The sequence below is a fragment of the Eurosta solidaginis genome, chromosome 2 (assembly GCF_040869045.1).
Source record: "Eurosta solidaginis isolate ZX-2024a chromosome 2, ASM4086904v1, whole genome shotgun sequence".
NCBI classification, from domain to species: domain Eukaryota; kingdom Metazoa; phylum Arthropoda; class Insecta; order Diptera; family Tephritidae; genus Eurosta; species Eurosta solidaginis.
Genome location: NC_090320.1, coordinates 44,167,214 through 44,184,594, shown reverse-complemented (window position 1 = coordinate 44,184,594; position 17,381 = coordinate 44,167,214). Strand labels below are relative to the sequence as shown.

Sequence of the window (17,381 nt, the reverse complement as noted above, 5' to 3'; positions counted from 1 at the left end):
TCAGCTAAGAAAATAATGCAATATTTCTATTACGAAAGTATTAACTCATTTCTGGTTTTTTTTATCAGCATTTATCTATAGCTGTTAACGGGTTTTCGTCTCAATTTTCAAATTAAGCTATTGTTTTAAGACTACACATTATAATGTAGTAGTTCGCAACGGAAATGTTTTTTTTACTTTTTACTAGTTTTTTAAATTTTTTTTTAAGTGCCTGCATTTTTGCAAAATAAAAACAAAAAAATTAATTGGATATTTTGCTTATCAGCTTAATAGTGTGTATTTCTTGTCTATAATTAAAAATGATATTGCATTTAAATTGTATTAATTAACATTATGCACTTCACTCGAACTAATTATTTCAAATTGCTCCTTGCCAGAGATTTCCGATTCAGATTCAGATGGAGTGTGTGAGCTGCAAAATTAAGGTAAAGTTGCTTAATTAAAATTTTGTATTTTTTTTTTTCAAGTTTTTTTAATATTACAGTTGTTTGCTATTTTTACTAATTCATCCTTTTTATTTATTTTATTTTTTTTTTACTCATTTCTATTTATATCTGTTTTTTTTTATTCTACATATCTATTTATTTTTTTATACATTTTTTTTTATACTCAGTTGAGCAGAGCTCACAGAGTATATTAAGTTTGATTGGATAACGGTTGGTTGTACATATATAAAGGAATCGAGATAGATATAGACTTCCATATATCAAAATAATCAGGATCGAAAAAAAATTTGATTGAGCCATGTCCGTCCGTCCGTCCGTCCGTCCGTCCGTCCGTCCGTTAACACGATAACTTGAGTAAATTTTGAGGTATCTTGATGAAATTTGGTATGTAGGTTCCTGAGCACTCATCTCAGATCGCTATTTAAAATGAACGATATCGGACTATAACCACGCCCACTTTTTCGATATCGAAAATTTCGAAAAACCGAAAAAGGGCGATAATTCATTACAAAAGATAGATAAAGCGACGAAACTTGGTAGATGGGTTGACGTTATGACGCAGAATAGAAAATTAGTAAGATTTTGGACAATGGGCGTGGCACCGCCCACTTTTACAAGAAGGTAATTTAAAAGTTTTGCAAGCTGTAATTTGGCAGTCGTTGAAGGTATCATGATGAAATTTGGCAGGAACGTCACTACTATTACTCTATATGTGCTAAATAAAAATTATCAAAATTGGATGAAGAACACGCCCACTTTTTAAAAAAAATTTTTTTAAATTCAAATTTTAACAAAAAATTTAATATCTTTACTGTATATAAGTAAATTAAGTCAAAATTCAACTCCAGTAATGATATGATGCAACAAAATACAAAAATAAAAGAAAATTTCAAAATGGGCGTGGCTCCGCCCATTTTCATTTAGTTTGTCTAGAATACTTTTATTGCCATAAGTCGAACAAAAATTTACCAATCCTTCTCAAATTTGGTAGGAGCATAGATTCTATGACGGTAACTGTTCTCTGTGAAAATGGGCGAAATCGGTGGAAGCCACGCCCAGTTTTTATACACAGTCCACCGTCTGTCCTTCCGCTCGGCCGTTAACACAATAACTTGAGCAAAATCCGATATATCTTTACTAAACTTAGCCCACGTACTTACCTGAACTCACTTTTTCTTGGTATAAAAAATGGGCGAAATCTGACCATAACCACGCCCACTTTATCGATATCGAAAATTACGAAAAATGAACAAAATGCCATAATTCTATACCAAATACGAAAAAAGGGATGAAACATGGTAACTGGATTGGTTTATTGACGCAAAATATAACTTTGGAAAAAACTTTGTAAAATGGGTGTGACACCTACCATATTAAGTAGAAGAAAATGAAAAAGTTCTACAAGGCGAAATCAACAGCCCTTGGAATCTTGGCAGGAATACTGTTAGTGGTATTGCATATATAAATAAATTAGCAGTACCCGACAGATGATTTTCTGGATCACCTGGTCCACATTTTGGTCGATATCGCGAGAACGCCTTCACATATACATCTAAGGGCCACTCGCTTTTAAAACCCTCATTAATACCTTTAATTTGATATCCATATCGTACAAAAACATACCAGAGTCACCCCTGTCCCACCCTAATGGCGCTATCTCGAAAAGGCGTCCACCTATAGACCTAGTGTCCACTCCCTCTTAAAATGCTCAGTAACACCTTTCGTTTGATACCCATATCGTACAAACATTCTAGAGTCACCCCTGGCCCACCCTAATGGCGATATCTCGAAAAAGCGTCCACCTATAGACCTAATGCCCACTCCCTCTTAAAATGCTCAGCAACACCTTTCGTTTGATACCCATATCGTACAAACATTCTAGAGTCACACCTGGCCCACCCTAATGGCGATATTTCGAAAAGGCGTCCACCTATAGAACTAAGGATTACTCCCTTTTAAAATACTCATTACCACCTTTCATTTGATACCCATATCGTACAAACACATTCTAGAGTCACCCTGGCCCACCCTAATGGCGATATCTCGAAAAGGCGTCCACCTATAGACCTAATGTCCACACCCTCTTAAAATGCTCAGTAACACCTTTCGTTTGATACCCATATCGTACAAACATTCTAGAGTCACCCCTGGCCCACTCTAATGGCGATATCTCGAAAAGGCGTCCACCTATAGACCTAATGTCCGCTCCCTCTTAAAATGCTCAGTAACACCTTTCCTTTGATACCCATATCGTACAAACATTCTAGAGTCACCCCTGTCCCACCCAAATGGCGATATCTCGAAAAGGCGTCCACCTATAGACCTAATGCCCACTCCCTCTTAAAATGCTCAGTAACACCTTTCGTTTGATACCCATACCGTACAAACATTCTAGAGTCACCCTTGGTCCACCTTTATGGCGATATTTCGAAAAGGCGTCCACCTATAGAACTAAGGATTACTCCCTTTTAAAATACTCATTACCACCTTTCATTTTATACCCATATCGTACAAACACATTCTAGAGTCACCCTGGCCCACCCTAATGGCGATATCTCGAAAAGGCGTCCACCTATAGACCTAATGCCCACTCCCTCTTAAAATGCTCAGTAACACCTTTCGTTTGATACCCATATCGTACAAACATTCTAGAGTCACCCTTGGTCCACCTTTATGGCGATATCTCGAAAAGGCGTCCACCTATAGAACTAAGGATTACTCCCTTTTAAAATACTCCTTACCACCTTTCATTTGATACCCATATCGTACAAACACATTCTAGAGTCACCCCTGGCCCACCCTAATGGCGATATCTCGAAAAGGCGTCCACCTATAGACCTAATGCCCACTCCCTCTTAAAATGCTCGGTAACACCTTTCGTTTGATACCCATATCGTACAAACATTCTAGAGTCACCCCTGGCCCACCCTAATGGCGATATCTCGAAAGGGCGTCCACCTATAGACCTAATGCCCACTCCCTCTTAAAATGCTCAGTAACACCTTTCGTTTGATGCACATATCGTACAAACACATTCTAGAGTCACCCCTGGCCCACCCTAATGAAGATATCTCGAAAAGGCGTCCACCTATAGACCTCATGCCCACTCCCTCTTAAAATGCTCAGTAACACCTTTCGTTTGATACCCATACCGTACAAACATTCTAGAGTCACCCCTGGCCCACCCTAATGGCGATATCTCGAAAAGGCGTCCACCTATAGACCTAATGCCCACTCCCTCTTAAAATGCTCAGTAACACCTTTCATTTGATTCCCATATCGTACAAACACATTCTAGAGACACCCCTGGTCCACCTTTATGGCGATATCTCGAAACGGCGTCCACCTATGTAACTAAGGATCACTCCTTTTCAAAATACTCATTAACAGCTTTCATTTGATACTCATATCGTACAAACATATTCTAGAGTCACCCCTGGTCCACCTTTATGGCGATATCCCTAAATGGCGTTCATCCATAGAACTATGGCCTACTCTCTCTTAAAATACTCTTTAATACCTTTCATTTGATACACATGTTATACAACCACATTCCAGGGTTACCCCAGATTGATTTTCCTTATTTTGTCTCCATAGCTCTCAACTGAGTATGTTATGTTCGGTTACACCCGAACTTAGCCTTCCTTACTTGTTTTCATTACCATATTTCTTTTTTTTCGTTTGTATTTATATCCAGCGTTTCAAATTCAGGGTGTATAAATTAAAGTTTTTGTCCGAATAAGATTTGAAACCAATAAATATTCCTGTCCTTATATTGTGAAATTTTTGTTTTCCGTTCAAATAAGATAGACCAAATGGAAATATAATTCAATTCATGCCATATCACCCCTAATTTTTTTTTATTAATAATTAGTGTTATTTTTTTAAATTAGTCTTTATTACTTTTTCTTCCTTTTTTATTTTTGTTATTTCTTTTAAATTGTCTTACTTTGTTTTAGTTCTTTTTTCACATTTCATTTAATTTTTTTATTTTAATTTTTTTAATCTTAATTCTTATTTTTTTTTTTTAATTTTTATTATTATTTTACTTTTTATTATTTTTTTACTTTTTATTATTTTTTTTCCTTTTATTTTTTATTTCTTTTGCTTGTAATTTCATATTTTTAGTTTTTTAATTGATTTTTTTTTTTTATTTAGTAAATTTTATTTTGTAGACTACTTTAAATTTTATTGCTTTTATTAATTTGTGTTTATATTTTTTTTTCTTTTACTTAATTACATGTTTATCTTTTTTTAATAAAATATTTTATATTTAAATTTTTTATTTAAAAGTAGATATGTATTTTATTTAGATTTATAGACTAAGAAGAAATATAATGCAATAATATGTATTGGGTTCAAAACCGATTCCGACAATAATTATATTTCATAACACATTCTTTTTTTAATTTTAATCTAATTTTTTTCTTTATTTAAATTTTTTTAGCTTTACTTACTTTTTATTTTGTTTCTACTTTTCTATTTTGTTTACATTTAATTTTTTTCAAATTTTTTCCCTTTTTTTTTTTGGTTCTAATCTTCTTTATTTTATATTTTCTTACATTTATTTTTATATTTTCAACAAACATTATTTTCCTCCAATTTTTAGCTTTTCAGTCATTTTATTGTTAATTTTAAATTGCATTATTAATTTTTTGTTTATTTTTTTTTTATTTAATGCGTTTTCTTTTTTATTTAATTTTGTTTAATGTATAATTGATTTTTTTACTTTTTGTTTTTTTTTTTTTTTGTTTTTTTTTTCATAATTTTTTTTCCGAATTATAATACGCTATTTTAAATTTTCTTACTTTTATTATACAATTTTTACTTAATATTTTTATTTTTAATATTAATTTTTTAGTCATTAGTTGTTTAGTTTTAAATACATTAACGGCTTTTTGTTTAAATTTTTTGTTTTCTTTTTATATGTTGCTTTTTTTTGTAATAAATTTTTTTTTAATAATTTCTTAATTTGCTTACTATTTTTTATTGTTTTATTTCATACATCCTTTTTTTAATTTTTGAAATTATTTCTAACTTTTATTTTTGCAATTATAATTTTTTTATTATTTTTGTTTTTTATTTTTCGCTTAAAGTTTTTTAATTTTACATGTCTGGTCTTCTTTTAAATTTATATCATATCAGCAGTTTTTTTAATTTTTATATTTTGAGAATTATTTTGTTTATTTACAAAGTAAAATTTTTTATTAATATTAAATTAATTTTTTTTATTAATATAATTTTTTTTATCCCATAATTTTCTTTAGATTTTTAGTTATCATTTACTTTTTCATGCTGTTTGTAAATTTTTTAACTTTTTAAATTTAATGTTTTCTTCAAATTTGAAATTTTTTAATTTTTTAACTTGTATATGCTTATGTGCGTTATCTATAAATTAAACGATTTTTAATACGATTTTTTTTAAATATGTACATCTTTTTACCCCTTTACCGATAATATGTAAAATGCAATAAAATTGACAATGCAAAACTGTGCAGATGGCAGACTATTAAACAATGACGAAAAAATTGTGTATGACAGCACAATAAGTTATTTAACAATAAATTATTAATTACGGTATAATTAAAGTTACCGTGAAGCGTATAAATATATAAGCTCTGCAAATGATAAATAATGATTAGTAGCAAATAAATGTTATGGGTATTCACAAAGGCAGACAAAAATCAATTTCGAAAAAATGCGAATAAACTAAAACCAGTCATAACAAAGCCATTCATTTCTTCAAAGTGATATTTAATAAGGGCTTTGGCTAGTTCATAACATATAAGACTCTCCAGGATTAGTCTTTTATCATAGAATCATTGTCATAAAGGTACAAAAGTATTAATAATGTGACTTAACATGGTACGCCTTTTTTTATTTGTAATCACCTTTCAATAGCATCAACATTACTTAAAAAGGCCGGGTGAATGAGTAACAGGTCCTTTCGGGCTATAAATCTAGATGGTTGCGGTGGTTGGACCTGTCGATGAGATGCCCGTTGAAATACCGGGAGAATGGTCCCAGAAGATTTCGTGACAACACATTTGAGTTCAGGATTATTTGAGAAGTAATTCTGAATAATTTCGTTATAGTGTCAGAAATATATCTTTTACAATTTTGATATTCTGTTTTGCTGAACCGTTTCGGAATAATGTTCATTAGCACTTTAAAACTAATGATCGTTTCAGGACATTTTGATTTCGATATTGCCCTGAATTCATTAGAGTATAGGTATCCAAGTTGAAAATCCTAAGAACTATAACTTTGAGGCTGCTTTGCAATGATTTAGGGAAATGCCATGTTGGAATAATATTCCGGATTAAGTTTGCTTTTGGATTATCTCGAGAGTATCTTCGACATCAGCTATTTGTAAAAGCACTTCAGTTTGTTTTAGATATTATTTTGAAATTATTCTGGGATCACTATCTCTACCATTTCGAAAGTATTTTGGAAGATAGCGTCAAGATTATTTTACATTATTTTTGGGGTCTGAAACGGTCTACTTTGGATTATTTGCAAAACCGTTTCGGAATAGTTTTCATAGCCATTTCAAAATTGAAGATCAATTCGCTGCATTATCTTTTCGGGATTACTCCGTATTAACTTTAGTGTTGGTATCATTCGAAAATTCTATATAATATTCAGTATTTTAGAGTTACTTCAGAGTATCCTATTATATATTGTAAAGAATTTCGGGAAATTCCGCTTATTCCAAATCTTCTGCTCACTTCGGAATCGCTAAACTGTTGAATATATAACTCCAATATTCAATAATGCAAAAATGGTATTTATTAGACTACTTTGAAAGTACTTCACAATAACACTAAACTTCACAACCAATAGCGTGCTTAAATCAAACTGATTACTGCCTACTCAGCTTTCGCTCCTTTTATACTCTCTGCTGTGTCGTTCGCATACTTCTAGGCGTTTCTTCTGCTAGAATTTTCTGCTTGGTTACCAGCTATACGCGTCGCGTGTGTATCTGTAGTTTATAGCCTCTCGCATAGCCATATGCCCGTGTATATGTGAGTAATGATGATTGCATACTTTTGTGAGTATCTCATATATATGCATGTGTTGGTGCGTATCTCTCCGCTGCTTATGTGTATATATGTGTAGACATAATGATTGATTTGTGTATGTACATACAAATGACTGCTTAGTATCGGCTTAGAAATGAAAGTATCCCTTAGTGTTGCTAATATTCGTCACAATATATATTCTATTATTCTGTGATCATTTCGAGATTACTTTTTGGACAATTTCGGGTATATTTGCCAAACATTATTTCGGAACAATTTTGCAGTTAAAGCAGATGTTATAGAAATTTTTAACGTAAGTCCTTTTTTTGACAAAACACTTTACATCCAAGTAACCTAATCACGGTGGAACAGTCGTTAGTTAAACAAGACGATTTGCCTGTGGTTCAAAATTATGACGTCTCTAATGCGTTAGGTATATGAGGTCACTATAACTTTTTGTGTGTGTAAATCTTCGGCGCGAACGACGAACTGTATAAGCTTTGCTGGAGAACAGAGAAATGTGTTACGTCCTTAATGTTGTTGTGGTTGTATTAACAGTGCGATCACTAACAGATTGTCATGTTGTTGTTGTAGTAGCAGATTGTCATCAAGTCCTCTAACGGGAGTTCAAGGAAGCTAGCAGTTTCGACGGGGTTGTACTGCTGTAGGTTGCGTAGGTTCGACATTAGAATTGAAAAGATGGCTGTTAACATGTGGGGACACAACGCATGGTTAATTAGTCTTCCATGGGAATTTTATATGTGCTAGTTTCCGTTGAGAGCGATGAGCTTACGAGAAGAAAAAACTCTGTATTTCTTCTAAGCCTTCTTGTTTTTTTAAATTTTCTCCATAATTGTCATTGTCTTGAATGCACTTCACCATTATTCCAGAGACGACTGATTGCCAATTTCGAATTTGTTACGGAAAGTTGAGCACAGTGCACCTTAGAATCTTTATTTCAAATTCGTAAAACTCATCTATATGTATTCCAGTTGAGTACACAGTTAAGACAATCAAGCTCATTGCTTGGGCAATCATTTCTAGCGCTAATCTTGGAACCAGTCATATAATAAGCTAAAGATTTCAGTCGACCTTTTCATAACTATTTAATTGTTGTTGTTAAAGTAGCTGTACCTCGCCGTACCTAGTCGATACGGCCACGTAGCAGAGCTTTAAAAAGATTGACTCAACTGAGTGTGCATTCTCTCAGCATTCTTTTAAAAACTTGTGATTTTTTGCTTGCATATTATAAATCTCCATTCCTGAGTGGCTCAAAATACTCAAAGCTAAAGTGTGTGTGTTATTGAATGGTAAAATATAATTCAATATAGAGTGTGAATGTAGGAACCATTCCCAATCTTTAATGAATGTAAACTTGAAATGAATGCACACTTTTTTTCCATTCAGTACTACATACTTTTTCCCCTAGGTTATTTTTTTGTATACTTTCATTGCCCTCAAATATGTTAAATCAATTTAGGAGTTAAGTGCAAAAAAGAAGAAATAATATTTAAGAATAGAAATAATATTTAAGAATTCATGAGCTTAACACCGGCTTATAATAATTGAATATTCAATCATTATTTTTGAAAAGAAAGAAACATTTACTGGCATACTGCGATTTTAACATTTCGAAAACATCCACATAATCATCATCATTAAATTTCGAATGTTATAAAAGGTTTCACCGAGATTCGAACCGCAAATCACACGGTGAAATTGCAGTTGCCTTAAATCATCGCAATATGCCAGTAAATGTGTCTTTCTTTTCAGTTTCTCTTGAACTTCGCAAAGACAGTCTATTGCTTTCTTGCTATATGTCAAAATGGTTCTATATGTCCTACTTACTTTGCTATTGTAGTAAAATGGATTTTGTAAATGAACACATTGTGCATTGACCCAATAGAGAAAATTGCGGATATTTTTTGTCGATAATATAACAAAAACAGATGCTTGAGTTTAAGTCATTTAAATTTAAATACCTCAAAGTACATAGGCCTATCGGCGATTTCGTTGGAGCTTCCTAATTCCAAGAATTTCGATAAATATATGTCTAATCTATGGCATCGTCCTACAGCGATTCAGGCTTTTTCTATTCACCTGAGTCACCTTCCCAGTTTTCCTTCATATGTGCCACAAAAAAAAATTGTTTCATTAGAAGGAACTCTTCAGAGAATATTAATTTCCCTCCCCACAAAGAGATTGAATGGCTCCATCGGACTAGAATTTTTTACAACTGATGTTTTGACAGTGTTTGGCGGAATATAAATATAGGACCCGAGTGATTGAGAAGGACCATTAGTCTCTCTGCCTATTTGCATGACATTTGTAGGTTGAATTCTATCTTACTTCAGCAGATTTGTATTCAAAGTTAATTTTATTTGCTATCAAAAAAGCTACAACTACCTATAGAGCCTGCTTTAAATGACTGTAATTACAAATCTATTGCAATTTGCAAACTCACAAACCAGTATAGATACAGTATTTGATCATAAACCGCTAGGAAGAATATATGAAGGAACTTAAGAGCTTTTATAATATATAACTTTCAATTGTTTAATCAACAATTGAGGACGTTCAAATGTAGATTAGTACTTTTTCATGCAAGCCTTTTATATGCCACATTGGCAACACTTACTTAGAACGATGGCAATTTTCGGAACAGGGATGTTGAAATTTTTGTCATTTGATTTTTTTTTTTATTATTAAATTTTTAGAAAAATTTCAATAATACTTTTCCAGTTAAATTTTTTGTGCTTTATTACCATTTAAATATCGAAAAAGAACTGGTCATTACGGACAATAATTAAATTTTTGTGTAGATATTTTGAAGTGGCTTTAATTAAATGCAACCATGTGATATTTGAGCGGGTTTTGTGAATGTACGACCTTTTTCATAACTGATTGGTACTAGAAAAGTGTGTGCACACTCAGCAAAGGCTGCATTCATTAGAATGCTTATTCTGTGTTGAAAAATGTTTGTGTTTCATTCAATTACTTCATTCTTTCTTCGAATGAGTTCAGGAGTGCATTCTTTTTTTCCACTACTGAATGAAGAATGGTTTAACTTTTAAGCCACATTCTTTAACAAGGAATGAATGAATGAAGAGCAAGCATTCTTAGATCAATGATTTAAAATTTCAAATGATTGCACAATTTTACAACTCTGCCACGTAGTGTGATTAAGACCTGCCAACGAAATATCTAGTAAGCGTGCTGTCTCAACTGGGTTAAACCACAGTGATGTGGTCTGTGTTGCGAACTTTTGTTACAATCCCTGTGTTATAAAATTAAAATTTAAATAAAAATCCAGTCAAACAGACAATGATCTTATTACAAAACACATGTGCACGCTGGAAATGGTACAACGCAGCCTGCTTGGCAGGCATACGTAAATTCAATATATTTTTTAAAAAACGATTTATTTTTAATATGATCAATATGCGTATATATTTAAAATTAAAGTATTATCTGTGTCAAATTTAGTAATTGTTATAAATAGATGCATTTAGTTAAAAAAATAAAAAAATATTAAATCGACATGTAATACGATTTGTTATACAAAACTAAGATATGTATGTAAGCACCAAAACGCATGCGAGAAAATCAAAATAAACGTAATGCTTAAATGAAATTGAGGGCATAAAAGCGACAGGATTTTTTATTAAATGAAATATAATAGCTTTTGCCCATTTTACATAAAAAAAGCAATTAGCGCCATGATTAACCCCATAACAAAAAAGACCAAAGCTCACCCTTTAGCGTCCGACTGAGCATTAGTCGCTGCGCTAGTATCACCGCCGCCGCCACCACCAACGCAGCTGGCGCTGTCTTGAGCGTCTGCCTTGCTTAGTGTAGCGCACGGCTGCTTGCGATGGCGCAATTCAATTTCAGCATCATGTTCTTTAATTTCTTCAATCTTTTCCGGTTCCAGTGGTATCGCGTCAGGTGCCGTATCATCTTCGCCATCACTTTCTTTCTCTTTGTTCTTCTTCGATTTATATTTAGAACGCTTTTCACCAGATGATTTCGATTTGTCATTATCATCGGTCACATATTTGCTCTGTAATTATAAATAAGTTAATTGAAGGTTTAAGCAAACAAAAAAATTTTAATTGCACTTACTTCATACAATGGCCAAAATGATGCAAAGAAGCCCACGTCTTCGGTTAGATTTGGCAATAGCCAGAAATGCACATTACCATACGACAACGCCCATACGATTGTAAATACAATCAATCGTATTATTGTTAGAACCAATATGACGACCAAGAAACCAGCCGCCGCCACTGACAGATAATAGACACCTTTACGTAACATTGGTGGCCATAGCGGGAACAAGCATATTACAATAGCGCCCAACAATAAAATTAAACCATAAATCCAATAGTGTAACGGTATGGGATCGTAAATCCACACATATGCCTCGGACCCATCAACAAATACCTGCTCTGGATGCATATCCAATTTAATTTTGCGTTTACGTTTCTCTTTCTTTTCGCCACTACTGTTGCCAGCAGCACCTGCACTAATATTACCATCGCCGCTAACACCATTACCACCACTAGCGCTAGCTTCGGCTTCAGCTTCAGTGTCCTTCTTTTCATCCTTATCAATTTTGGTTTTCGTTGATTTGCCGCTGCTGAATGCAGCACCAGGTGCTGCACTGCCACCACCACCACGCATCTCTTCTAAAGAAACGGGCACTTTTTTAGCTCGATGGAAAAATTTATGCTCCAACATAGAATCCAAGAATTCAATAACTTGTTCACGCGTGGTGAAGAGCGCATCAGTGCCACTGGCAAATTTTGATTTCAATAGGGCATCAATGGCCTTACCCGATGAGAAATATTCTACATTGTGGCTGAGGAATTTTGTTTTCTTTGTTTTTACATTATTTTTCATCCATTTGGCGACCTTGCATTCCTCTTTTGTAGGCTTTTCCGCATCCTGTTCTCCGGGTTCGGTGTATTCCTGTGGGTGAGAGTAAGTGGGAAAAGCAGATATAAAAATAAAATTCAAGAATTGTGGTATCTTTTTAATATATACGAGCCGGACCCGTGCGCATCTTGCGCAACCAATATAAAAATCTCTTATCAAGTATCAACAGAAATCAGCTGTTCTATAAATCAATTAAAATTACAGCTTGCGCTGCCACCTAGCGTATAATAGCAACTGCCAGTAATGCAGTGCAAATATTCACAATAGTGCCATAGTACAAATAGATTTCTTTGTGTGCTCACAATCGTTTATTTTTAAAAAATTATTTTAACAAAATATAGCTAAACAAAAGCACTACGACCAAAATTTCCCAAAGCTCGCTAATATCCCGAATCTCCATATTTACAACCAAAACTGTATTTATAGATTTGGATTCCAAATAAGAGCAAAAAAAGGGACCCAGGGAAAACAGCAATTAGAAATAGCATATATGATGATATTTCTTCTGTAACTTGTTGTGAATGAGCTCCTCCTAAATGACTGGGATCAACCTATTCGATATAAAAATAATTTATGGTGCGATTTCCTTGAAATGTGATACTGAGGTACTTCGTTGACTTACTAAATATTAGAGAAACTTTTCCTTACGGGAAGGGCACCAGGGACCGACCGCTATTAAAAAATCTATTTTATGCGGCGATTTGCTTGAAATTCGTATTCGGTATCTCTTTGTCTAGCTTAATATTTGAGAAACTTTTTTCTCTGAAGAGTGGAAGAAGATAACAAGTTTTTTTGCAAAATCTACAATATTACATATGCCCCTGCTTACTGTGAGAGTAGTGACAGTTATATGGTGTATTGCAGCTGCGTGATGAATGTCACGAAATTTCGACCTTTCCCTTGTAGCCAGAATTCTTTGGGAAACAGGAAACCCATAAGCCGACGCTGAATCAGAGGTCTGGTTCAATAATAAATTACAATTGGAGGACGAAAAAACGGGAACTAGCATCTATGAACCGAACTTCAAGAAATCGATACCAATGGGATGCTACTCTACTATTTTGCAGGCAAAAATCAATACAATAGAACTTTGAGGTAGAGAATGTCTACAAAGAGTTATTTTGTTTTGTTGATTTTCCGACATGGTGGATAAATGATGTATATTGGAACGATTTTCCGTCATCCCTTGTCAAATTTGTTTTCGAGACAAACCGGTTTCGGCGTTGTGCCATCATCAGTGTCGATTTTCGTTCTGATCTGTTGTTGTCGTTTGTCCTGTATTTATAGTTCGTAGGTACATGAGCAGGTATTGTCAAAAATTGATGCTTGTGTATATTTAGCTATGTGTATGTGCTGTGTGTTCATTCAGAACCGAGGGTGGTTTTTACTGATCGATTTGTGTGGCTGACTGAGGCAGGTAAAAGTCCGTAATTTTAGTAGTTTGACCTTCTTTGTGGGTTTGTTGTTTTGGTGCGTTAATTGTTTTGTGTTTATTTGTTGTTGTGTGTTTGTCTGTTGTACCTTTGTGATTACTTTGTTTCTTGTAAACAAGTTTTAAAGGCTCGAATATTGTATCTACAAAGAGGTTTATCCTCGAGGGGTATCCTCAATATGTCAGTCTTACTGTCTGACATACTTGCCTTACTGTCTAGCATAATTACTTGTAAGTTATTCGACGAATGCATTGAAGTCCTAAATGATCTGGGAGCCAGAAACAAGATTTTGTTAGGATGGGCTACCGGGTATCAAGGACATAAAGGTAATGAACAGTGGACTCACAAATGTACACACCAGGAAAATCATAAGTAACTGGGACATAAAGCTGTTCAGCCGCCAATTGAATGCCCAATGCAATGGCAGCCCAAATTGTTTATACTCCCAGCAATGAGTGTATCAGTCACACTCATTAATCTAAGCAGAGTGGACCTAAGTATATACACTCACTGGGTAGTATACGAGACACTGTAGTCTTCGATATAATTTAAGTAAATAAAATCGATTTGATTCACAAATATCTCGCCTTTGTCAGCTGGAGTATGAAACGCCGGTTCATATTCTCTTCGAATTCTCTGGTAAGGCAGAACCTGTTCCAACTATATGTTAAAAAAAGTAATGAAATTTTCAATAATTTATATATTGCGTTATGCCAATTTCACACAGAGGCTTAATGAAATAATTAGGCAAGTTTTCTACATTAAAGCCATAATTGAACTCAATCTTCCATACAAAATACAAATTCTTAATTATCTCATAAGTGCTTTATTGAATGCCTAATCGAGTGAAAAATCCAGTCGGCTTTGCTTGGTGCTTCGATTTTTATTGTAATTATTTTCAATAATTTACAAAAAATAGAAAAACACGAAAAATTCAAAATTTAATTTTCGCTGCATTTGCTGCAAAAGATAATATGGCTTTTTCGAAATTAGGTACATATTTGTTTAGATGCAACATCTATGGGTAGTTGCGTATGCATTTTATTTTGATTGTATTTATAGTTAGGAAGGAAACGGCTGCTTTCCCTTTAAACTATTTTTTGTAAAAATGAAATTTTTTTTTTTGGGGCTACTGACAGATGTTCGCTTAATTAAGCAAAAGGTCCTGTGTGAAAAGGGATACTTAATTATTTCATTAAATAGAATTGTGATTCGATTAAGTTTCGGTATGAAAACGGTATTAGGCTAGAAGAAAAATTGGGAAAATTATCAACGAAACCTTTTTGGAGGAATACAAAAAGATTTTCAAATTCTAGCGCAATTGGTTATGTAAAATTCATTGGTAGACAAAAGTGGCATGGAATGCCGCTTATGTAAATTGACCTAAAATCAACGCTTCTAAACCAGAAAATTGTTATTGCATACTTTAAATGACAAGACACATAAAAAATGCAAATGTTGTCAAAGTTTGTTAAGTTATGTTTGTTTGTTATGGTGTAACAAAGCAGAAGTCGATTTTGAAGCGTATGTACATACATAATTTTTGCTATATATGACATCATTGTAAGGCAACAATCCAATCATTCACTCTAGTGAACACCCCACTTAAGAGCTGCCTAAACAATTTTTTGTTACAACTGACGGTGATGTGGGTTTTTCAAGCTAACAAATATGAAATGCTTGCGTACGTCAGCTCAATTGCTACAACAATAATATTGTGACTTTTAATGCAAAAACCTAAACAAAAAACAAAAAAAAACAAATTGTGAAATGTTTGTAAATACAATTTGGCAAGTAGAAAAAACTTATACAGAGGTGCAAAATTTTTAAATGTGCAATTTTAAAATGAAAAAAAATAGAAATATTAGCAAAAATTCTAAAATTGAACACAATGAATGTTTTCGCATTGATAAAATTTTAATTTTTTTAATTGCAAAGAAAATGTATTTCACATTAGGTTTAGCTTTGTTTGTTTCGTTAGCCATCAAAAAAGGAAAGTATTTATTTGTTCAGTTTTTTTTACTTTACTAACATCACCATCGTCCTCCACCATTTGTTCCTTCTCTTCTTCGACGTGGCTAATAGCAACGTCATCCATTATTATTGAGTAATTTTTCTAATAATTGTTTTTTTTTTTAAGGTAAAGCTTACGCGCTTAAGAACGTTCGAGTAATTTTTCTTTAATTTTTTATTATTATTTTTTTTTATTAAAACGAGTCACGTTGCAAACACCGCGCTTAAAATGTATTTCCCTATGCCACGGCGTTTAATCCCACACCAACTCTCAACAAAATACGACTAAGGAATCATAATGAAAAATTGACTTGAAGCCCACAATAAGCAACTGGTCAAATAACCAATGAGTCGCTAACAAACCAACTGTCAGTCAGTCAGTGGAGCAACTTTCTCCTATAACAATAACAGCACCAACAATAATGGAAAAAACAATCAAAGTACCTACCAGCGCAAAAAAGCTTCTGAGTGATCATAACAAAAGTTGAAAAGCGCTGAAAATACTTAACAAATACGAATGAGTAATACAAATGGAGAATAAAAATTAACTATGTTAGTATGAGGGCTATTACTATGAGCAGCAAAGGGAAAAAGCGTTGAGATCTGAATTGCCATTAACAGCTGAGAGACATGTAAATATGTGTCAAGTGGCTTTGCTCATAGCAAGAATGTGGGTACTAACAAAAGTTCGCTTAATGGGAAACTGTTAAGCCTTAGTTTAGGTTGAAGTCCATGAGGACCTCACATAGACTGATTGAGTCCGTAGTGTTACCAGATGTTTGTTTTTAACGACCAAACTGAAAACCCCTAAAAACCAGGACCTTATTCGGTTCAAAAAAAAATACAACTCAAAATAGCTGAGGATGGTCCAAGCAAAATTGCAACACCAAATACAATGGAAATTTTTGACGACTTTATTTTGCTTTTTTAATTTTTTTTTTTTTTTTTAATTTTTATTGTTATTAGCAAATTAAATTTTTTCATTTTGAATTTTTGTTTTACTTGTGATATTTTCTAATTTATTTATTTTTTAATTTTTCTACGTTCTTTTTTAATTTATTCCATTTCGTACTATTTCTTTTTTTTTAATTTTTTAAAGCAATTATTTTTTTTTCTAAATAATAACTTAAATTTTTTTATCCATTTTAATTTTTTTTTGTTAATTCGTTTTACTTCTGATTTTTTAAATTAAATTTTTTCACATTAATTTTTTTTAAACATCTCATATTTTTTAATAAAATTTTTTAAACATTTTTTAATTCATTTTTAATTTTTCCAATTTTGTATTTTTTTAACGCGTTTTTTATTTTATTTTTTTCTAAATAATAACTTAATTTTTTTACTTTGTTTTGCTTCTCATTTTTTTACATTTCTTTTAATATTATTTTTTATTGTTTTAGTTATTTTTTTTTATTGTGCACTATTTTTACATTGTTTTTTGAATTTTTGTTTGTTTATTTTTTACACTTCACTTTACGAAATTGCTTGATGATGTCGGGGTGGTTTAAAGATACGACAAAACA

The 17,381-nt window shown here is 32.8% G+C and overlaps 1 protein-coding gene across 3 annotated transcripts in view; it reads right to left on the bottom strand.

The window, feature by feature from the left end:
* Window positions 1-241: 241 nt before the first annotated feature.
* Window positions 242-17,381, bottom strand: part of Trp1 (translocation protein 1) — a 48,351-nt gene continuing 31,211 nt past the window's right edge. The window contains exons 1-4 of one of the 3 annotated variants that reach the window (XM_067765177.1): window positions 15,869-16,230; window positions 11,597-12,445; window positions 11,227-11,534; window positions 242-412 (exon numbers count right to left, since the gene is read on the bottom strand). In XM_067765177.1, the coding sequence (XP_067621278.1) occupies window positions 322-412; window positions 11,227-11,534; window positions 11,597-12,445; window positions 15,869-15,943 (1,323 nt within the window). In that variant the 5' untranslated portion in view covers window positions 15,944-16,230 and the 3' untranslated portion in view covers window positions 242-321. Of the gene's footprint in view, window positions 413-11,226; window positions 11,535-11,596; window positions 12,446-15,868; window positions 16,231-17,381 lie in introns of those variants that run through there. The other 2 variants (XM_067765178.1, XM_067765179.1) reach the window with 2 other exon arrangements.